General features: G+C 42.9%; 3 protein-coding genes across 8 annotated transcripts; 1 reads left to right on the top strand and 2 right to left on the bottom strand.

The window, feature by feature from the left end:
• Window positions 1-2,703: 2,703 nt before the first annotated feature.
• Window positions 2,704-6,116, top strand: LOC109768993 (UDP-rhamnose/UDP-galactose transporter 6). 5 transcript variants are annotated; one of them, XM_020327732.4, is made up of 7 exons: window positions 2,742-2,951; window positions 3,553-3,667; window positions 3,759-3,947; window positions 4,076-4,260; window positions 4,336-4,536; window positions 4,641-4,802; window positions 5,507-6,116. In XM_020327732.4, exons 3-7 carry the CDS (start codon window positions 3,812-3,814, stop codon window positions 5,834-5,836), a joined length of 1,014 nt encoding a protein of 337 aa, XP_020183321.1. In that variant the 5' UTR covers window positions 2,742-2,951; window positions 3,553-3,667; window positions 3,759-3,811; the 3' UTR covers window positions 5,837-6,116. The 5 variants fall into 5 exon arrangements, with proteins under 5 accessions (XP_020183319.1, XP_040248489.1, XP_020183320.1 ...); XM_020327733.4 differs by having other exon boundaries at window positions 2,743-2,955; XM_020327730.4 differs by lacking the exon at window positions 3,553-3,667 and having other exon boundaries at window positions 2,704-2,951.
• Window positions 6,117-6,635: 519 nt separating this feature from the next.
• Window positions 6,636-9,885, bottom strand: LOC109768994 (protein TIC 20-I, chloroplastic). Of its 2 annotated transcripts, none has more exons than XM_020327734.4 (3): window positions 9,725-9,885; window positions 8,620-8,820; window positions 6,636-7,576 (listed from the first exon to the last, which is right to left on the bottom strand). In XM_020327734.4, exons 2-3 carry the CDS (start codon window positions 8,789-8,791, stop codon window positions 6,930-6,932), a joined length of 819 nt encoding a protein of 272 aa, XP_020183323.1. In that variant the 5' UTR covers window positions 8,792-8,820; window positions 9,725-9,885; the 3' UTR covers window positions 6,636-6,929. The 2 variants fall into 2 exon arrangements, with proteins under 2 accessions (XP_020183323.1, XP_020183324.1); XM_020327735.4 differs by having other exon boundaries at window positions 8,620-8,826; window positions 9,725-9,857.
• Window positions 9,886-15,397: 5,512 nt separating this feature from the next.
• On the bottom strand, window positions 15,398-20,506 carry LOC109768996 (AP2-like ethylene-responsive transcription factor PLT2). Its single transcript, XM_020327737.3, has 9 exons — window positions 20,085-20,506; window positions 19,336-19,969; window positions 17,899-17,981; window positions 17,720-17,728; window positions 17,544-17,632; window positions 17,354-17,427; window positions 17,211-17,261; window positions 16,929-17,005; window positions 15,398-16,481 (listed from the first exon to the last, which is right to left on the bottom strand). The coding sequence occupies exons 1-9, from the start codon at window positions 20,305-20,307 to the stop codon at window positions 15,736-15,738; spliced, it is 1,986 nt and encodes a 661-aa protein (XP_020183326.1). The 5' UTR covers window positions 20,308-20,506; the 3' UTR covers window positions 15,398-15,735.
• Window positions 20,507-22,644: the final 2,138 nt, after the last annotated feature.

Raw genomic sequence — 22,644 nt, 5'->3', positions numbered from 1 at the left:
GCTTGTTACCTTAGAATACTATGATCTTCTAGACGGTTAGGTGTCATGTTCTGAGCACCCAAGAAGAATTTATGGAGTGCCATAGAATGAGTCTGTGAAGGATTTGGAAGTATACCTTGAAGACTTACCATGAGTTATTAGGCGAGGTCTAAGTGACTTAGCTTAAGAGGAATAAGGTGAAGACTATGCGTCTTCCGAGTTAAATCTCAAGCCTCCCTAACCAGACGCACAGTTGTCGCAACAACTGGTATTGGTCAAACAAATCCATTGTCTTCATCGAGCAATCTAGTTCTATTTCTTCAACTCCTTAATTTCCGCATATGTGTTAGAATTTGTCTCCCTCCTCTTGAAGACTTTGTCTGAAAACTTTCAAATTTTCATCAGTTCACGCCTTGTTCTGTTTGTCTCTAGTTTTGCATTATTTAGTTCATATTACTTTGTTCTTGCATGTTTGTATGATCAGTTACTTTCTATGCATGTTCTATTTCGTCATGATGACTTTGTCGCTACTCTGATTTGCGTGCATATTGTAGTCTATCTTCTGTTTAGTTACTCTTCGTGTTCTTCTTCTTCAAAGAACTCACATCTTTGAATAATTTATTAAAAATCTCCCATTCACCCCCTCTGGTCGATAACTTACACTTTCGCTTGGACATTCACACTGAATCTCATTGCCTAGAAGCTAATAACATGAGAAAAAGTGTGGAGCGTAATCGATCATCGTTATGCACTCCTCATCCATGAGATCAAATATCGTGTGAAGGGCTAAAGAACTTGTATTACTCACATATGACGTTAGCGAAATACTACTAGTCATTATATGGCAAACTTTGGTAGATTCCAGCGCCAGACTGCAATTTGGCTTGTGCCCGGCCTAGACGACATTGTTCGTTTATGTAAACATGATTGTAATATCGATTATTGAGTAATAAAAGTCCTTTAAAAATAGAATATATAGATTTTTTTGATTTTTTTGGAATATGGGAGGAACTTTGATGATGTCATAATTTTTATCCTTCTACGTACATGCAAGCCCATTAGAAGGGAGGGTCCTGAAAATGATCGAGATGCTGGAGTGAAACCCCTAGACCTAGCTAACCCTAGGTATGAGGATGTCGTGGCGTGGGCTGAATGGAGTATTCACCTCCCGTTTGACATATCGGCTCGCTCTCTAGGAGCATTTTCGCACCTCTATATATGTGCGCCACGAGCAAGGCATTAGATGATCGTCGTGTTGTCTGGAAGGTATTGTGGGGTTGCCCTTCCCCCCTCCCAAGGTACACATGTTCTCTGGGAGGCTAGCAACTAATTCCACTATGGACAACAAAGTTTAACAATATCTCGAGGTCTCTACAATTTATCGTGTCTGCAGGATGGAACGAGAGAACTCCTTCCATGTCTTCTACAGATACCCATTGGTAGTGGGCTTTTGGGAAGCCATGACGCATGACAGGACGAAGCCGCATCTGAAGAACGCCGTCACCACCAAGCACGAATGGCTACTACACCTCATCACGACACATGCATTGAAGACGAGTGGCTCCCCTGCCCATGATTTTGTGGTGGTCATGGTACATTAGGAATGAAGTGGTTCGTCTCATGCCTACACCCCCATTGAGGCGTCGCGTCGATTTCTAGGGAGCTACATCGACTCGTTTCTTTGCATCAACAATACTAGATGGTTGATGTTGCAGGAGAGAAGATGGTGATTTCGTATGGCAGTGGTTCACGCACTAGCTCAAGGAAGATTGCACCCCAAGGTCACCCTCCAGAACAATGGAAGTCACCGCCTACGGGCTAGTTGATACTAAATATGGACGACACATACTCCGAGTCTGAAGGTAACGATGGTGCGGGCATGATTCTTACAGACATCACGGAAAATACGTATTCTCGTCTTGCCGCCATTTGTTCAGCTAGATGAGTGCCCAGAAAGCGAAAACAAAAGCATGCAAGGAGGGCCTCACATTGCGATGGAAGTGGAGCACTCTACCTTACATTATGGAAACTGATGGCTTTATTGCCGCAATATGATTAGACAGACGGAAATAAACAAGTCTGCATGGCTACCCTAGATTAGGAGGTGAGGAGCATGCTAACTGGGGTAGAACTAGTCCTGGCCATGGGTCGGGCCTAAAAAAGCCCACGGCAGAAAACTGAGGCCCGGGCCCTCCTAGGCCCTACCATCGGGCCTATTTTTCAAGCCCAAGCCCCGCCCATCTGGTAAAAAGCCCTTAGGGTTTAGGGCCGTGGGCTGGGCCTCTTCCTTAAAATGCTAATTTGCCAAGCCCAAGCCCGTCCAGGCCCTACTGGTGGGCTCAAAATTCAGGCCCAAGCCCGGCCCATGGGCAAGCCCATCGAGCCTAGGCCCTGGATTTTAGGGCCGGGCCTGGGTGGGCCGACAGGGCCGGGCCGGAGATGGCCAGGACTAGGTAGAACGTTTGAAATCACATCTATGAGGCGTGATCAGAATGTAGTTAACCGTGAGTTAATGACATTGGGACGCATTATCCCTAAAAAATGGTGTGGTTAAGGTCCGACACAGAGGAGATTGTAAACTTATGCATTCGAGATCAAACTCATCCGGTTTAATAAATAAATATCCTTTCTTCAATGCAATAAAAATACTCTAACTCTGTAGTGATAAACTTATAAAATTGGCCCTACAAGTTTCTCCTTTTACATCCACATTCCTAAAAAGCGAAAAATACCTCGCTCAGGCCCTCACTCCTCCAGACTTCATTTCCTTCCTTTTCCTCTCCCCCGGGCTACCGTCGTCGAATCCTCTACCCAGGCCACCGTCCACCGAACCCTCTCCGCCGAACACCGGCATCCTTCCACCATAGCGCGCCACCTCGAAGGAATTCTGATCTCAAAGCCGCCGTTCTCCACCTCTCCCTACTGGACAGGCGTGGAGCGGAAATCTACCCGGAAATGGATTGATTTCTTTTGTAGGTGACGAACCCTAACTTTCTTTCTGGAATGGGCACCCCGATCCAGCATTCGGTGCAGATGTGTTTTCTGCATACTAGAGTACTAATTGCAGTTCATCCTCCAAGAGAAATCGGGGGTTCAACTGAGCCCCCAGGCCCTGTGTTAGGTCCTGATTCCCTGTGTTCGTTGCGTAATGCACCACCGACCTGTTAAACTTAAATGCCGTTTATGTGAGGAAGTTTAATCATTTATAACCAACTTCATGTTTTTAGAAATCAGTAGGTTTTAGACAAATCGCATGAATTTGATCAGCTCTGATGCCGAAAAAGTATAATTTTGTATTGAGTCATCTATCGTCTTGAATTGGCCTGGTGGGAGCAATAATCCATATGTTGCTACATGTAGTGGATTAACCTCCTGGTTTTCTTTTGTCGCATTACACCACTTGTGCAGTTCACTTATTTTAGCTCTGTTCAAAGGCTTTAAATTTATAAAGCTACAAAGTCGCAGATCCAGCTACAATATGATATGGACTCTCCAATAAATTGCTGGTGCTAGTTACTTTGTACTGATGCCATGTGCCTTATTTGTTTAGTGTGCAATTTGTATCTTTTCCAGGCCTCACTTGTGGTCTTAACATCAGAGTTCATGCATCCATTCTTGAACTCCATTTCACATACACCACATTAGGGAGCTGCTCTATACTAATATTAACAAATCTTTGAAAACAAAGGTTGGGACCTTAAGATTTTTGTGGGATGCTGAGTTTTATTTATACTCATGTAGTTATCAAACTAATGTGTTGATTGCAATTGCTACTGAAGGTGCACTCTCCGCTACTTAGAAAATTGGATTACACCCTACATGAGAAGAAAGTATGGGTGTGGCACCAGGAAGCAAGGCAAAGAGAAAAGCAGCATTAGATGCTGGAGCATGGATGTTCAATGTTGTGACATCTGTTGGTATAATCATGGTCAACAAGGCCTTAATGGCTACACATGGTTTTAGCTTTGGTGAGACAATGCTCAGACGTTCAACTTTCTTCACGTGTGTTATCACTGATCTATAACTAACTGTGGTTATGCAGCAAATGTATCAGATTTCTTCTACTAATGTTGTGTGCCATGGTTTGCTTGTACAGCTACAACGTTAACTGGGCTGCATTTCCTAACCACGACCTTGATGACATCAGTAATGAAATGGTTGGGATATATTCAGCCATCCTACTTACCATTGCCAGAACTAGTAAAATTTGTCTTCTTTGCAAACTTATCAATTGTTGGGATGAATGTTAGCTTGATGTGGAACTCTGTTGGATTCTATCAGGTGAAGAGAGTAACTAAATTCTATTCAATGTTAGAATGTAATGCATATACTAAATTGCACTTTCTGCTGTTTCAGATTGCCAAGTTGTGTATCATTCCAGTTTTGTGTTTTCTAGAAATCCTCTTTGACAAAGTTCGTTACTCAAGAGATACAAAACTCAGTATAATGCTTGTCCTAGTTGGTGTTGCTGTGTGTACTGTAACTGATGTTAGTATGAACTCTCAAGGGTTGATAGCTGCAATAATAGCGGTCTGGAGCACTGCACTACAACAGCATGTGAGTATCCTGGGTGCTTGAATTGTACCTTGTTTGTGCACATTCCTAGCAGGCCTTGTCCTAATGGGATGTGTGATGTATCTACCGTTCTTTTTTTCCTGCAGTATGTTCATCATCTTCAACGGAAGTACTCGCTTGGCTCATTCAACCTCTTGGGTCATACTGCTCCTGCTCAGGCAGTGTCGTTGTTAATATTTGGTCCTTTTGTGGATTTATGGTTGACTGACAAAAGAGTTGATACTTTTGATTATACCATGGTAGTTACGGTACGTGATGCTTTATTCTGAATCAGTTTGTTTCTTATTTCTTTATAAATTTGCTGCATCAGAAACTTATCTAGTCCTCGCCAGTTCTTGTAGCATTATAATCTATATCTGTAGGCTTTTAATGATCATCGGGGGATCAGGATAACATGTCTGTCACTATGAATATATTACTGCTGAGAAGTGATGTTTGATATGAGGGTAACTGCAATCTGTATGATTTTCAGTTTTGTATTATCCCAGGTATAATCTAGTGTTCAGTACAGAAAATGTCACTCTCAGTAGTCATCTTTGTGTATATTTGTTTCCTCTTGATTATTGTGAAGTAAACGGATCTTACAAAAACAGATCGTACAGATCAACCCTCTAAATAGTATTTCATAAGCTAACATGTGATGCCGTTTGAAATGCTAAAATATGTCACATTACAATACAGGAGCTGCTTCAAATAATATAGAAGCATATAGGTCAAGTATGCCTGATTTAGACTAGCTAGTGAAGTTCTACTGTCAATGGCAGAGTAACGTTTCATATATATGCTTCTTGTGATATATATAAAGTACTACAGTTACTTGAAATTCTAGGATATGAGCATGGGACACATGGTTTGGTTTGTACCCGTTCTCTTGGTTGATAGTTGTGTGACCTAAAATACTTTTACCAGAGTAAACTGGGGACTAATGTTTCCTTTTTCACTCTTTTTTCAGTTCTTCATTGTATTGTCGTGCATAATTGCTGTTGGTACCAATCTAAGCCAGTTCATATGCATCGGACGATTCACAGCTGTCTCGTTTCAAGTTCTAGGCCACATGAAGACTATTCTCGTGCTGACCCTGGGTTTTTTCTTCTTCGGAAAAGAGGGCCTTAATTTCCATGTCGCACTTGGCATGACCATAGCTGTTATTGGCATGATTTGGTACGGGAATGCGTCGTCCAAACCAGGAGGCAAAGAGCGGCAGGTTTACATACCAATCAGCGAGAAAACACAGAAGCACGGCATACTGTCATCGCAGTCTGAGCTTGATCTGAAAGTCTGAGGACTGAGATTAGAAATACAGGGTTGTTGAACTAATAGCAGGGCTAGCAGCGCTATTGAGCATCAAGTTGCGGCAATCCGATTTATTCTCTTCATTCATACACTTTTTCGACGTTTCCGTTTTGTAGCCATAGCTGAAGGAGAGTACCTGAGCGAAATGAAATTGACTTTACTTTTCTGGCAAATGTCACAACCAAATATAGTGGTAAGATAATCTAATTATACAACATTTTGATTTTGTAACTCTGTAGATCTTCACAATAGTATAAGCTATCCAAATATATTTGTTATAGCACACTACATAGAGAGGTGACTTATTAGACTTCATGTGTGGTGGATTATGAAAATCTTGTTTGGCTAGCTAACTTCTTTTCTTTATAATATCGTGATGATTCTGAACATACGAGAAAACGTGAGGCGTCAACCATGGGATATCTGAATTTATTCAACTCTAATGTGATGTACGGTCCAGATTAATACACCAACTCATCTCGGTTTCAACTTCAAAACAACTACAACAACATATCGGGGCCTGTGTCGTGCAAAAACTTGTATTAGCTGCGGCAGATTCTAGCCTGCGTTTAAGGGGCGGCAAAATAAGCAACCTGCAAGTACACATTCACCTCTACTGATTACACTTTCCTCCAGTAATTATGGCATGGTGGTCATTTACCAAAGGTGTTCAGAAGCAATTATGCCATGGTGAACGGCTTAACATGTCATTCTTGAAATTTAAGATTGCCAGAGTTAAATGGCTCAACAGCTCAAAGGAAACACAATAAGGAGCTCCAACATAAGCATACTGGTCAAATTAAACATCATTTCGAATTGCTTGTCGTTTACAAACCAAGCCACACACAAAATTTGAAGTCAGGTGTCCCCTGGAACTTCATGAAAACATGCAGTATAACACTGCCAACACTGCAGAGTCCTGAGAAGCTACTACAATTACCCGTGATGATTGCATATACGTGCATCCCCTTCTTATGTCCCAAAATACACTTCCAAACCATTTTTGCCTCAGCTAGTTCTCTATCTCACACAAAGTTCCTTAACCCCTCTTACATTTCCAGATGCACATTTGCACTAGCCAATTACCTGAACAGGTTCAGATCAGAATGGATGAACGCTGTGTGGGATATGAATGGAACGTTAGGATACATTCCTGAAAGCGCACACCTCATACACTCAACAACTGTGAAGATCTGAATGAAGGCCAGTGTCATCCAGAAATACGCCATTGGTTTACCCTGAAAGACGATGCTTGGATTCCAGTTGCACATGGTCGCCAGAGCCTGAGAGCCCGTGTCAAGAAGAATGGCCAATATGATGTGATACCGCAGAAAGTGCGGAGACCACTTCCGTCTCACCACAAAGAAGTAGACAGTCATGAAGATCATCAGGAAAAGCCATCCAGGGACTAATGCCATTGTATCAATGAAGGCATAAAACAGCCCAAACTGTTGCAAGTATGGATGAAGCTGGTACACGGCATCTGCGTGCGACCACATGTTGTGCAGTGGTAGAAGATAAGGTACACATGCCAGGGTCCTCCACCACCATTTAGGTTTAGAAGATAGCTCAGGGTAGCTGAATGACGCTAAAGATGCCTGACAACTAACTTGAGATCTTGGGTGCGAGCTGCGGATTGATGGCAATGGCTTGAAGGGATTGTTGCCCATTACAGAATCATAGTTTACAAGGGATGAAGATACAGCACGAGCGGAAAAATCAAAACAAGCTGAAAGTAAGAAATATCTTGTAAGGCAAGGTTGGCATAATAACAAATATGGATAAATATAATTGAGTTACCCAAAATATTAATAAGTAATGTTAGCACATAGAATTCACTGTTCAGGAAAGAGCAAATAAAAAATAATGTGGAAGTTATATTCATGATAACTATGCATCTGTATACTTGTAATGCAAGTTGAATTTCAAGATACCATTATGTGTTAATATGAAATATTTTGCTTGTAACTTCATATTATAAAGACAATAGACATGACATGATCTGCAGGCCAGATATTGTCAATCCATGCATTATGTAGAATTTTCTGCACCATACTTGTACAATTTAACTGCACTGTACTAGAAACTTCTCTTGCTTTCAAGTCTAATATTTTTTTTCATGCATCACGAACAGTAGGGTGTAATGCCAATCCTACCACATTGTGAATATGTACAAGCACAACTGCAGTAACGTTTTGCATTAACAGATTGGTGCTCCCAAATCTTCGTCCTTCCTCATATTTAGAGAAACAGTAACACAGGGGCCATCAAGCACATTGGATCTTTGGGAATAATATAACAAGATATAAAATATCCCTGATATACTCTATTGATAGCATCTATCAGTGAGCTAACACATTACAGTCCTTATTCTACCAGCAAAACCATAAGAACTTGAAATTAACTCAAGCTTTCTTAAGCTAACTTTGTACTTCCATTTTATCATTTGAGAAACAAGTGTTCAAGAGCTTTCATAAAAATCATGAAAAGGCAATGCTCTCCAATGATATTGTGCAATATTAAAAGCCTATGTTACTCATGAAAGCCTACGAAATCTCAGCCCACCAAGTGAATGGTATCATTAAGCATTTAAACACAATGTGATTACATCCAAACCATATCCAGACATTTATTCAGCTGCCAAATATATAAGATTATGTAATACTGGTTTATGATGTAGAAATAAAAGCTCCTTCACAAGAGCTCAGGAACTCAGAGTACAGTCACAGCGTTGTGCCCGAGTAAAATATCCATAAGCAAGAAAATGAATACCTCTCAAAGGGGGGATTTTCTTGTCACAACGAAGTGCCGGTGCCCGCAGTTTAAGAAACGCTTGTTTAGAAGAAACCAATGATCTTGCAGGATATCCATAGCGGTTTGCGGCAGGGAATCCAAATAGCTGAGAATTTGCAGTCGCGGTAGCTATTCCTTGACAAGGCAGCATCGTGTGCAAAGCAGGATCTTGGACAAAATCTGCAACTATGAAATTTTTCGATTAGCCTAGCCAAGAGCAGTGGCAACTAACGGAAAAACCCATCTCATCCGGCTATGAGGGGTTACAAGAAAACTGTGGAGGATAGCAGTGAATATGTAATCAAAATGTGTCCATTATTCCAACTCTTAACATGGATAAACCCAGTGGTGGACGCATGACTAAATCTCATAGTATGATGGCAGTCAGGGGCGGATCAGGATGATGTGCATGCTGTACATCTCACAGCCAAAATTATCTGAAGGTCAGTAATTTTTAACTCACTGGTGACAAAGTGGTCATACCTCGGAACCAACGGCAAAAATTGCGAGCCGGTGTTGAGACAGCAAGGACGCGACGAGGTAGAACGGGGACGCGCGTGGGAGGCCGAGGTGGAGGGGAAGGGGGAGGCGCCGGCGGTGACGCCAGGTGAGGGCACGGCGGCAGCTTAGAGTCGCATTGGGTCGGATTGGGGATTTGGGGGTAGGTCAGAACTCGCGACAAGAAGAGGTACCAGCACGGAACGACGGATAGGGTGTGGCGATGGAGAGGATAAGTTCCAGAGTTCTAACGACGAGGTTGACAAAGCCACGCAGGTGATGACGGCAGAAGCAGTGGTAGCTGCTCCTCCACATGAGTTCACCGGAGGAGCGGAGGAAGAGATCAAGAAGGAGAACAGGGCGAGGACGGAGTGCGTGGTGTTCGGTGCCGGGAAGCTGTGGTTCGATTCGATGGCGGCAGCGGGGAGAAGTGCGCGCGCGGCGGCGAGGCCTCTGCCGTAGGAGGGCGAGAAGGTGAGAGATGGAGAGACGCCGGCGTCGGGGCGGAGGAAGGGGGCGAAGAGGGTCAGGGATCCATCGTCAGAGGAAGAGGAAGAGGAAGAGGAAGAGGAGATGGGGAGCTTACCGGAGAGAGGCGACCGTCGGAGGCGTCGCCGGCAGCACCGCGGTTCCGCTCGATTTCTGGCGCCGCCGCTCCGTCGCCTCGCGATAGGCTTTTGTGTCGGCTCCGTGGACTCGAATTTCTTTAGCCCCCGTGCGGAGGGGATTAGGCAATTTGGGCTGGGAAAACACACGCCAGGCCCTTAACCAAGCACTTCTTTCAGCCCAGTTCTTTCGGCCTCCTAGAATTAAGAATTGGCATGAATTCGAGAGCAGCTATTCTTTTTACATAGAAATTGGGACCTTTATTGCTTAATAGAGATTCGGTTACAATCTGCCACAAGGTTACTCACAAGGAAACCTGGACTTTCCTCTATCCAGCACTCCGAACTACTAAGACTAGTAGCAAATCTAGCACACAAATCTGATGGAATATTAGCATCCCTCATAACATGCCGAACCGAAAAGGAGGCAAAAATATGTAGATCTTTTCCTAATTTCATCGAAGATAGGTGCCACAATTGACCTGGACTGTCGAGGGTCAAAACCCTCCTGATCATGAGTCCACCGGTTACGAGCAGTCCATATCACATGCATTACTGTGATGATCTTACACCTATCAGCATCAAGAGTTATCTCATCCAAGACAATGTCTCTTGCCCAAGTGCTAGGATGCAGCCGAGGAAGTTTGAGATCCAGTTCCTCGCGTGCCGCTGCCCAAAAGCTCCTTGCATGGGAACAATGCACTAGAGTGTGCATCAAATCTTCTTCCGAAGATTTACACAGATCACACGTAGCGATTGTCCTGATATGGCGGTGCTGCAGTGTGGCGTAGTCGGGAAGAATTACTGTGATGATCTTACACCTATCAGCATCAAGAGTTATCTCATCCAAGACAATGTCTCTTGCCCAAGTGCTAGGATGTAGCCGAGGAAGTTTGAGATCCAGTTCCTCGCGTGCCGCTGCCCAAAAGCTCCTTGCATGGGAACAATGCACTAGAGTGTGCATCAAATCTTCTTCCGAAGATTTACACAGATCACACGTAGCGATTGTCCTGATATGGCGGTGCTGCAGTGTGGCGTAGTCGGGAAGAATTCCCCGCACCATTCTCCACCCAAAAACCCGCACTTTTTGGTAGTATTTTGAGCTTCCAAAGAGTCGACCAAAGTTGTTTCTCTGACGATGATCAGCTAATTAAGGAGCGCTCTTTCAGAGAAGGATCCTATTTTGACGCTGTAAGTGCCTGTTAATGTGTATTTCTGCAAACGGGCGTCTGCAGCGCGCCGCGCTGGGCCGGCCCATCTCACGCTTTTTTCCTCTCCCTTTTTATGTAACCAAAAAATGAGCGCCCTGCAGGGTATCGAACTCCCGACCTCCACTTCGAGATAATAGGCGGTAACCACCGCGCCTTGGCTGACATGATGACTAAAATCCTTTTACGTCTTTTCTTATTTCATCTTTCCTTTTACCTTTTTCGGTTTTCAATTCTGTTTTTTTCTTTTTCCTTTTTCTTCTTCTTGCCTCGATGGTTTTATTATAATTCGTGAACTTTTTCTTCAAATCGATGAACTTTTTTTCAAATTCGATGAACTTTTTCTAAAATTCGATGAACTTTTTTCCAAATTGAATGAACTTTTTTAAATTTTGATGAACTTTTTTTAAATTGATGAACTTTTTTCAAATTTGTGAATTTTCTTTTCAATTTCTATGATCTTTTTTCAAAATTTATGAACTTATTCAAATTTGATGAACACTTTTTGAAAATTGATGATTTTTTTTCAATTTTTGTGAACTTTTCTTAAAAAATGATGATTTTCAAAATCCACAAACTTTTTCTAATCATGATTTTTTTCCCAAAAAATTGACGCGATACAGTATGTGGTTATGTGCAACAAAATAGCGATGCGACAATGTTTTTTCGTGTTTCACGCTGTTTCTAATCACTCAAGGCTGGTAGCTCTAGTGGTTAGCAAGTTTGGAAGTTAGGCGAACTACGTGAGTTCGAATCCCGTAGTAACAACTTTTTTTGTGGAGGGGGGGGGGGGGGGGGCGGCGGTTCCGTGCTAGTTTATTGTTTAACGCGTTTCACGGGCCGGCCCAACTAGCCGGGCGTGTGGGCGCCAGTTCTCCTAGCCGGCGCTTAAGGCGCCGACTAGGAGTTCCCTCCTTCAGAAGCCTCCCTAAGGGCCACTTGGCACGCTCAGTCACCGCCACGTGTTGTGCTCTGGACGCTTCCTATGGATCTTTTTATTTTTTGCGCGCATTTTCGACTTTTTAGATGGAGTTTTTTCCGGATTTTTCGGCTTTTCACCGGTCTTTCTTAGCTTTTGCGTAAAAAAATGTTTTTTGCTTCCACAAGAGGCACGGCGGAGACGGAAAAAACATGCTTTCCCTTTTTCTTCTTCCGTGAGACGAACAGTTTTGCTTCCGTGAGAGGCACGGCCGTGCCACTCAAAAATAAATAAAAACGCGTATTTTTTTCTTTCGCGAGAGGCACGATTTGCTTCCATGAGAGGCCCAACCGTACCTCTGGAAAACGAAAGAAAAACGCGTTTTCTCTTCTTCATTTTTCCTTTCATGAGAGACACGGTTTTGCTTCCATGAGAGGCACGGTCGTGCCTCTCAGAAACGGAAAAAACATGTTTTCTCTTTTTCTCCTTCCGTGAGAGACATGGTTTTGCTTCCACAATAGGTACGGTTTTGCTTCCGCGAGATGCATGTCCGCGCCTCTCGAAAACAGGAAAAATGTGTTTTCGCTTTTTTCCCTTTCGTGAGAGGCATGGTTTTTTTCCCTTCTGCGAGAGGCATGGTTGAGCCTCTTGGAAACGATGTTCGGAAAGGAAAAACACATGCTCCCGATTCTGTTTTTTTGTCTAATTTTTTGTATGGTTTTTTCGTTAAAAAAAGTTCATCAAAAAATATCAACATAGGATCTACTCCCTCCATCCCATAATATAAGAGCATTTTTTATACTAGTATAGTGTCAAAAACGCTCTTATACTATGGGACGGAGGGAGTAGTTTTGAAGATCCTGATGCGAGAAACCCAACGATGAAAATGATTCGAGATTTGGACGTACAGTTTAAGAGATAAAACGTTTTGAATAAATGGATCTACGAAAAAGGAAAAACTCCCGGTTGCACAAAAGGCGCACATGCAGCATGACATTTGTCACAATCTGAAAAGGGTGAAAGTGATCTTTGGAAGGAGTACTCCTCAATTAATGATTTAGGCATGAATGCTATGTATCGCTTATAGCGAGACTAGCATCTGTGTCGCCTGAAACTTTCCTGCGACGCGCACGCCTATGGACCAGCCCAATAGAGTATTGCTCGTTGACTAGTCGTCAATCTCTTCACTGATGTGTTTTTTTTTCATGTTTTCTTTTGTTTCTATGTTTCGTCAATATACTTTTAGTTTTTATTTGTTTATTTAATGTTTTTTAGCGTTTTATTGCTTTCTCATTTTCCTTCCACTTTTGGTTTTTCGTTTATTTCTCAGTTTCTAACAACTTTCTCTTGTCTTCGCAAAAAAAAAACTTTCTCTTGTCTTCTTTGTTTCTTTATCGGTTTTTACCTTTTTCATTTCTTTTCACTTGTTTCTTTGGTTTTCCTTCGTTTTCTTTTGCTTTTCATTGTTTTCTTGTCCGTTTTCTTATTTTCATTCTACATTTTTCATGCACATCAAGAACATTTTTCAAATTCTCGTTTAACATTCTTTTTTAATACATGATCAACATTTTTCCTATACGCGTTTTTAATATTTTTTAAATGCTTGATTAATATTTTCCAAATATAAGATTAACATTTTTAATACATGATCCACATTTTTTATACACATTTTAACATTTTTAAATTCAAGTTTAACATTTTTTAATACATGACCAACATTATTCTATACATATATATAGCAATTTTTGAATGTTTGATTAATTTTTTTCAAATGTTAAATTAACTTTTTTGAATACATGATCAATATTTTGTTTGTACACAATGATTATTTTTAAATGCTTGATTAATATTTTTCAAATAGTTATGTAACATTATTTCTCCAAATGCTCGATTATCATTTAAATACATGATAAAAAAATCCATACACATTTCCATAATTTGTATACATGAGAAACATTTTCTCTATACACATTTATTATTTTTCAAATGCTTGGTTAATATTTTTTGATGTTTTTTATGTAAAGTGTTTTTTGTAATATATTTGTGTAGAATATTTTTATGTAAAAAATAAAAACATAATCATAAAAATAGAAGAGAGAGAAATGAGGTTGTGGCCTCCCACAAGATGGGCAGGACCATCTGGCGCTGGCCTTGACATGGGTCCCTACATCTCGTTATAGGCAAGACATAGGGGCGCCCGAGAATCGGACCTCCCCTCAGATTCTTCCTGAATCTTGAACCCATGTTTTTTTTATAATCCTAGAAGAATCTGGGGAGATCAAAATCTCAAAATTCTGGGAGATAGTCAAAAGTAGTGGGCCGTATGCTTCCCTCGTGTGGAGATTTTCTACGCGCTCTATAGTTAGTTTCGCACTGGTACATTTTCGTTTGTTTCTTTGCTATCGCCATACTTCACTCGTTCCTTTCATTTTTTATCTTTCCTTTCCTTTTGTTTTTCTCTATTTATTCACAATTTTCTTTTGTTTTTCCTGTTTTCTTGGTTTTCACCCACCTTTTCAATTCTTCAACCGTTTTTTATTGGTTTCTTTGTTTGGTTTCTTAGTGTCTTTCTTATTTTATTTGTTTTTTGGTGTTTTCTTTGTTTATTTGGTTTTCAATTTTTATTGGTTTTCTTTGTTTTCCTTTGTACATTTTTTATTGCATCTGAACAGTCTTTATACACACATTTAACATTTTTCAAATACATGAGTAATATTTTCTAAAACTTATATTGTTTGATGTCTACATTTTTTCATACCATTGTATATTTTTTTGTATACATCAGGAACAATTATTATATACATATTTAACATTTTGGAAATACATGGTTAACCGTCTTTGAAACATATATTTTTTATGTCTACTTTTTGCATAAATATTGTACATTTTTATATACATTAGGAACATTTTATGTATACACATTTAACATTTTCTAAATACATGATTAATATTTTCCAAATACATGATTAACATGTTCAATATTTTTTATATACAACAGGACGTCGTGTACATATCTGACAATGAGTAGTTTAGGCTAGGTTTATCTATGCATACTCCCTCCATTCCAGAATATAAGGTGTATTGATTTTCGTGCAAGTCAACCATTTAAAAGTTTGACCAAGATTATAGAATAAAAATATCAATATCCACAATATCTAATCAATAAAATATGAAACTACTTTTCAAGATGGATTAAACTATATAAATTTGGTTGTGGATAGTGACATACTCCCTCCGAAAAGAATATAAGAGCGTTTAGATCACTAAAGTAGTGATCTAAACGCTCTTATATTTATTTACAGAGGGAGTATTTTTCTAAAAACTTGGTCAAACATGCACACGTTTGACTTTTCAAAAAACAAATACACCTTATATAAAGGAAGGGAGGGAATAGTATGTAACTTTTGAGTTGCATGACATAGTATATGGATTAAGTGAGGTATGGGGTTGAAGGGTGACAGGCCCTTTCCGCGGACGCGTTTCTCATATGTCGGATGTAGATGCTCTAACTAAATGAAAAGCCAAAGTAAGTCGAATCATTGGAATTACGAAGTTATTGCCATCGCACGATCAGCTTTTGTCCTCTAGGGATTAACTTGATCCTTCTGAAACTACCCAAAACTAACAGCAAGTCAGGATAATTAACTTACAACGACACAAGCTTTACCTATCCTGACTTGCCATTACCAGCTTCCAGAAGGCATGCATGCGTAGCACCTTTACGAGTGTCATCCACCCGGCCAAGAAGAGCTAAGCCGGAACCCTGAGCCGAAACGCAACAACGAGCAAGACCCCTGACCTAACTTCGATTCTCTAGCTAGCTAATTAATCCCGCTATTACTAGCTTCTGCCCTCTTCACCATTATCACATGCCACTGAACGGCGAGCTCCAGTTGTTGGAGTACCCGTTCGCCCTCGCGATGCTCACAGTTGACGCCGCCGCGTATGGGTCGGCGCCGGTGCTCGCCATCGCCATGGCATCGTACCCAAGATTGAGCTTCCCCTCTTCGTCCCCGTAGCTGCAGGTGCTTCCCTGGTTGGCGGCAGTGCTGCTGTGCCCCTGTTCATCCACAACGGTGCTAGCCGGCATCAAGAAGGCGTTGCCACCGGTGCCCTGCTGGTACCCGCCGACGCCGCCGCCGTTGTAGACCGTTGAGCTCGACGATGCCTGGAAATAGTTGTGAGCGGCGGTCCCGAGGTGCAGCTGCTGGAGGTCCTGCAGGCTTTGCGTGGCGACGGTGGCGTCCTGCTCGGGCTTGCACCACCCGCGGGGCGGCTGGGCGACGTATGGGTAGTGCACCGAGAGCGGCGACGGCTGCTGGAATGCGATGGTCGGCCAGCCGTGGTGGTACGACGCGTACGCGCCCATCCCGACGTCGGTCAGCTGGGAGATGATGGCGCCGTCCATGCCGGCTCGCCAGATCGTGGCGCCGGCCTCCGGATGATCAGCGGCCTCCTTGAGGCGCCTAGCCGCGCCACCCACCGGCAGGGTGCTGCTCTCGAGGATGGTCTTGACGTCGTAGCGACTCATGTCGAAGTTGGTGACGGCGTTGAGCCCGCGGAACTTGATCGCCGCGATGTCGTAGGCCTCCGCCGCCTCCTCCTCGGTGCCTACGGACGTACGAGAGGATGTGCACGATTAGGATGCATGTATTGTGACGATGTACGTTTCATATTGCATGCATGCAGCTATACATAGGCGGCTCTAGGATGCAAGTGTGTGATTCAAATCACTAGGGTTTTCAACTTTGCCCTTGACTCCATGCCAAGGTTTTCTTAGACAACTTTGAGACAAAAACTTGAAAAGGTACATTTGGGACATAGTTAATGCAGTGACCACTATTTTATTGCCCCATAGGGCAACATATAGAATATCTAACCTTCAGCTCTACGAGACGAAGAGTTCAAGAAAAAATAACTAAATAAGTACTGGTTGATGACTTAGATCTTGGAGCTATAACACTATGACTAGTCATAATTTAGTCTTAAGGACCTTCATTAGTCTAGCAATTAGATAGGCTCGGAAGAGAGGGTTGATTATATCAGATCATAACTTACTGAAGGTGCCTAAGTAGAGATCTTTGTTTCCTGCAACCCGCCCAATTCTTGCTTGCCATCTCCCATGCTGATGGTGCCTGGTAAAGATCTCAGCCTTATATAGTTAGAACTTAGAACATTGAATAAAGATATAACAACCATTTGGATAACTATGTAACATACATGTTTACTTACATGCATGCCTACTAATTCTATAAGAGTACATATCGGACATTAGCTATTTCCACATGACATAAATTATTAGCTGTAAAACATAACAGACTGAATTACCTAGTAACATACCTAGTTACACCACGATATTTTGACGCACCACGAGAAAATCCGCTGCTATTCCTGCATTTGTTGGATCAAGTTATTGATAGTGCAATATTCCATTTACTCCTGTGATAGTTCAGTATGAGATGAACATCGGCTAGCAATAGTACCTTCTTAAGTATGCGATATATTCCTGCCTAGTCATATGTTTCATTTCATCCACCTCTTTTTCGTAGGTATTAATCTGCCATTGTAAAAAACTATTATATTCCAATAAAAATAGCTTGAGATGTTTTGCAGATACAAAAATAGCAATGCAAGGAAAAATCATCCGTAAAAAAAGTATCAGAACTTGCTTACTGGGAAATTTGTAGTTGTTGTTGTACCCCAATACTTGAGTGCTGCCAAATCATAAGCCCTTGCTGCCTTGTCCTCCTTGTCATAGCCACCTAAGGTTTCATGATCACAATCATAAGGTGGAATAATTAAAATGGTAAACTGCAACGTAAAAAGGCCACAGAGTAAGGTGAGCATACCAAGATAAACTGATTGTCGAGGACGATACAGTATCATTCCCAGAGGCGATGGTGATGCAGTCATGTAGAGTGTTGATGCAACACGAGATATAATGCTTAAATAGCACATCAAGCGTATATATATTGTTGTCCAATGGAGAGAAAGAGGAAGTATATAGGTATATAGCCATTTTTATTACCTTGTCGGCCCTTGCGACTCTGCCCTTCTCTTCTGCAGCTATTGTCCCAGAGATGAGCCTCATAACGGCCTGTCCATCTATGTCTGAAAATGAATATTGAAGAACATAAGAATATATATAGTTAGCACTTTCAAAATGTGCATGTTGGCGCTAAAAAAATAATCAATTTCTAATGCACATGTATGTGCCAGAGTATATATGTTGATCAGAGGAAAAAACATCATTTTCCCATTTTATATGACTTTTGTATTCATTATTCATTTAAACACATTCGTTTTAAGAGGTCTATAAAAGAGATCTCTATATAAAAAATTATGCGTATATCCAGAGAAAAGCAAAGATCCACACTATTTATTTGTGTTGGGTCAGCTAGAAAAGTTAAATTAGTTACACCTCTTATTTTGATGCGCCCGGGTTATAGTGGTGTAGATTAGTGTACACGATATCATAAGAGTTCTGGAGAAGAAAAACAACACTTTGCAGTGCAAATTGTGTGGTAAGTACTAAGTCGTAGCTATAGTACGAATCATGTCGTATACTCGTATGAACAAGAAATTCAATTCCACTGTGAATCCTTGTTTCTGAATTAGCCAATGAGTTACATATTACTTCTTAGTAATATATACCTGAACATTGATCGGTTAGGCGGCATGATGGACGTGCTGATCGCGGCAGGACGCGTCTTGCTCCACCCCCTAGCCATTGATCTACCAGCCACTTGGTGACTTTATCTTTTTCTTTTTATTAGGGCATGTTTGTGTTGTGCTTGTGGCACAACAGGCTTATGTTTATTTTTTCTATACTTGAGCTTTATTGTACGGATGTGGTGGTTGATTTATCTATAAAGCGAGGCAAACGCCTTTTACCTAACTGGTGAACGGAAAATGGTAGTGTATTTTAAGGACCCCTTTAGCCGGCGAATGTTCCCCAGGAGGGGATGGCATTTGCGAACAATTTCACTGGCAATTTTAGTTGTGAGGGATGGCAGTTTCTTCTGAGCAACATAGCAGTTTTTGTTAGAGGAAACAATTTTTCATTTAAAACTGTCACCATTTGATCTCGTTTCAAAACTAAAACTGCCATCAAAAGTGGTTCGTTTGCCACCCCTCTCCCAGCGAACAGTCGCCAGATAAGATGTTCATATATTAATCATTGGATATGAACAACCAAGTCGATTTGTCAACTTTTCTCGGTCAACAAATTATATATATGTCCTCAAATAATCACCAAATTAGAAGCGCAAAATCAAAGTAGCTTGCATTATCATGACTAGCATATAGACCTAGTATGTCTGTTTAAAGAGTTCCTCGCTAGATTGATCGCCCAATTTAAAATGCTAGTGTACTAGCCCAATTTGGAATGGACTAACTAGTAACTACGTCATGGATCAACAAATTAATGTGAAGAAATCAACCAGTAATAATATAATGTTCTGACCTTGTTACACCTCGATATATCGACGTCCTTTGCCCGAATGTGTCGATGGACTTCCTCGCGACAGCTTCTACCGCACCGCCCGGCGAATCCATGGCGCCGCTGGCTCGCTTGTTCTCCGAGGAGGTGCTCTCTGAGACTCCCCCACTGGCACTGCCGCTGACCACAGCCATTGGCAAGTGCGATCCTGAACCCGTGCTCATCGAGAGCGCCAGGCTCTGCGAGCTCCCCGCCACCACCAACGCGCCGTTTCTCCCCCGCGGATCGAAGCTGCTCGCGTCGGTGCCCATCTCCTCGTGGGGTTGCGGCTGCTGCGCGGGCGCCCCGGTCTGCGACTGCGGGTGCGGCGCTTGGGGTAGCTGGTTGTCACGGAGCCAGCTCTTGATCATAGAGAGCTCCATGGTGTTGCTCCCGGTGTTGCTGTTGCTGCTGGTGGTCATCGGGACTCCGGAGAACAAGAAGCCGCCGGCCTGATCTTGCTCGGAGACGAACGAGTTGCAACCGAGGAAGTCCTCAAGCTTGGGCTCGGTCTCGGCCTCCATGGCCGCCCTCTTGCCGCCGACTGCGCTCGACCCGACGAGCATCGAGAGCTCGGACGCACCGCCGTTATAGTCCAGATCACCCCTCATGTTCCAATCTACAGCCACATCAAATAACAAGAAACCTTGAACGGGAGAAGTCTACATACAAGCTAGCTTAGATAACATTGGATCAGAGTGCATGCGGCAAACTGGCTAGCTTCTTCCTCTCACCGTGGGTTTCATGAGCTCCCCTATTGAAGTCCTCCGTGATCCCGTATGAAGGCTGATGACCTGGCACGCCGAGTTGAGCGTCGGGAGCTGGCTGCGTGGGTACGCCATAGAAGTCACTGGCGCCGGAGATGTCGATGCCGGCGGGCGGCGGGCTATCCTGATGCGGCTGTGGGTTTTCTTGGCCGGAGAGCGAGAACCCCAACCAGTCGTTTCCAGAAGCCATTCTGGGATGGCCGATTGATAGAACAGCCCGCGGGGCTAGCTGCGATAGATTAATAGTTGGTTTCTTCCTGATCAGAGCACTGGAAGCATTGGCGAGGTAAGGTGGAAGCTGATAGGGGAGGAGGGTATACCCCTTTTTGAGAAGCACCTAGAACACTAGCTACATTTGGGTCAATGTGAGAAGAGTGCAGCAGTGGCCAGAAAAATATCCTGGCCACATGAGAGAAGGGGGAAATGTGCTAGGAGAGGTAAGTATTTATATGAGAACGTAACCGTGGTGGTAGTTGTGTTTTTGGTTCTCTATAGGATATATAAACAGTTTTCCATGGAAAATAAATCATGTGTAGATCTACTAGTCATGACTCGCATGTTCAGCCCTTCCGTTGATGTGCGTTCAGTGGAAAGAGACGTTCCCATCGACTACGAAGGCGTCTATGGCGACTTCGTCAATCTCAAAGATGATGTGCCGGCTCAGTCTCTCGGAGGTGCTTATAGGAATAGGGTGTGCGTGTGTCCATTCGTAGGGATGAGTGTATGTACGTATGTATGAGTATTCGCGTCCATAGTGTTTAAAAAAAAGACAAATAACAATAAGAAAGTTGTTACAAGTACAAAAGAAGTAGGAAAAGGAATCAAAAAGTAAGATCAGCTACGATTTGTTAAGTCACATAAACATATATTCACCTGTTTCAGAATACAACACATACATCTGTTGATCAAAATTGGGCTTTGATCGTAAATATCTCATACAAAGCTTAAATGTGAAATCACAATATTAAGACGAGCCTAGATCTCTTCATTGCGTCGTCATGGGGGTTGTTTACGGTGGCGTGGCATGGCTGGCGATGGTTGTTGTGCTCAGAGTCACTTCTTCCTCGGTGGTCTGGTGTTCAGCTAACTTCCATGCTTTAAGAGCTCTCCGTCGTCCGACGGATCAAGCCCTTCGTGCCAGGGCGAGGGGATAGGAGGCCCTCTTTGGGCAACAGGTTGATGGTGCAACGATGAGGTCCCCATGTTGAAGCTAGCTGACGAAGGTGTCTTGCTCCTGAGTTTGCCCTCTTCCATTCATTGGCTTTGATGAGGCCTCTGGCTAGATCAGCAAGCATTTCAGTGGACCAGGGCTTCGACGGTATGAAGTGACACTTCACTGTACATCATTTATATTTTTGCATGTTTGTTTGTAGCGCCTTTGTTAGACGTTGAACCCTTGAATCGATCTAAAGTGTCTGACACCAAATCTTGTTGTTGCGTACGCATGATGAGAAACCTAATCCTCGCCGTCCCAAGGAGACAACAGGAATCTACGTCGGAGCTCCATCGTCTCCATCCCGACGAGCAAACTCGAGAAGGATCGAAGCCCGGAGGACCAGCTTGAAGATGAAGTGACGCCATCTACCTGAGAGCCACCTCTGCGCCCCTCTTCACCACCGGCTACCCGGCCAGCGGGTAGAGGCAAAGTCGGGAGGTGCCACCGAGGAGAAGAAGAAGACATGGAAACACGTTATTCAACAAACTGGCAGGTGAAGCACATGTGTACACCTCCAAGAACACACCTACACAAGTTCATAACGGTGCTTAACAAATATAGACTTATATTTGTCACACAAATGTAATGGTTGTGATTGTTCTTGTTTGTAAACTCTTCTTCAACTAATGCGATGAGGCAAAGCTTTTGTCCTAGGTTTTTTTATAGAAAAATATGGTCGTGTTTCTTATACATTAGAGATTAAAAGCTCCAAATGTTTATCTGATTATTCCGCGCCGTTGTTATCTGAAGAATCCACTGAAATAGGCGCCAACCTTTTGTCTCTTTTAGGCCTGTCCTGGACTATCATATGGAGAGGTGACTTGCTGAGGTAGACAGGTAGTAGTAATCCCAGACATACCATGCATGGAAAAGGGTCCAAAGCTCAAAATGTGCCAACGTATCCTTGGATCTTAATCCAGCGGCAAGAAGAATCCGATAGCCAACGATATGCGCCCGTGTGCATGCATATGGAGTATAGTACGTGCGCGGACGGTTCGTCCCGTCCAACGGAGACGAATCCAGCGAAAAGATTCCCGCGGAAAAAGAAACTGGGAAACGGAACGGTCAAACTCGTCACGCGCGCACACCTGTAGAAATCGACCTCTGACATGCATGTCGTGCCGAGCGAGAGCGCGCGCGCGCGTGCACATCACCATCCCCTCTTCTTCCGCGAGTTCCAACCCACCCACCACACGAATACGCGCGGGAAGAGCCATGGCCAGGGGACGGCAGCCTAGGCCTGCTCGCCTTATAATACGCCGCTTCCCAGGCAAATCACTGGATTGCATGGACTGCTGGTGCGACCTGCCT

This window comes from Aegilops tauschii, chromosome 6 (assembly GCF_002575655.3).
Source record: "Aegilops tauschii subsp. strangulata cultivar AL8/78 chromosome 6, Aet v6.0, whole genome shotgun sequence".
NCBI lineage: Eukaryota > Viridiplantae > Streptophyta > Magnoliopsida > Poales > Poaceae > Aegilops > Aegilops tauschii.
Note: the sequence above shows the minus strand (reverse complement) of the source record. Positions and strands in the feature narration are given on the sequence as shown.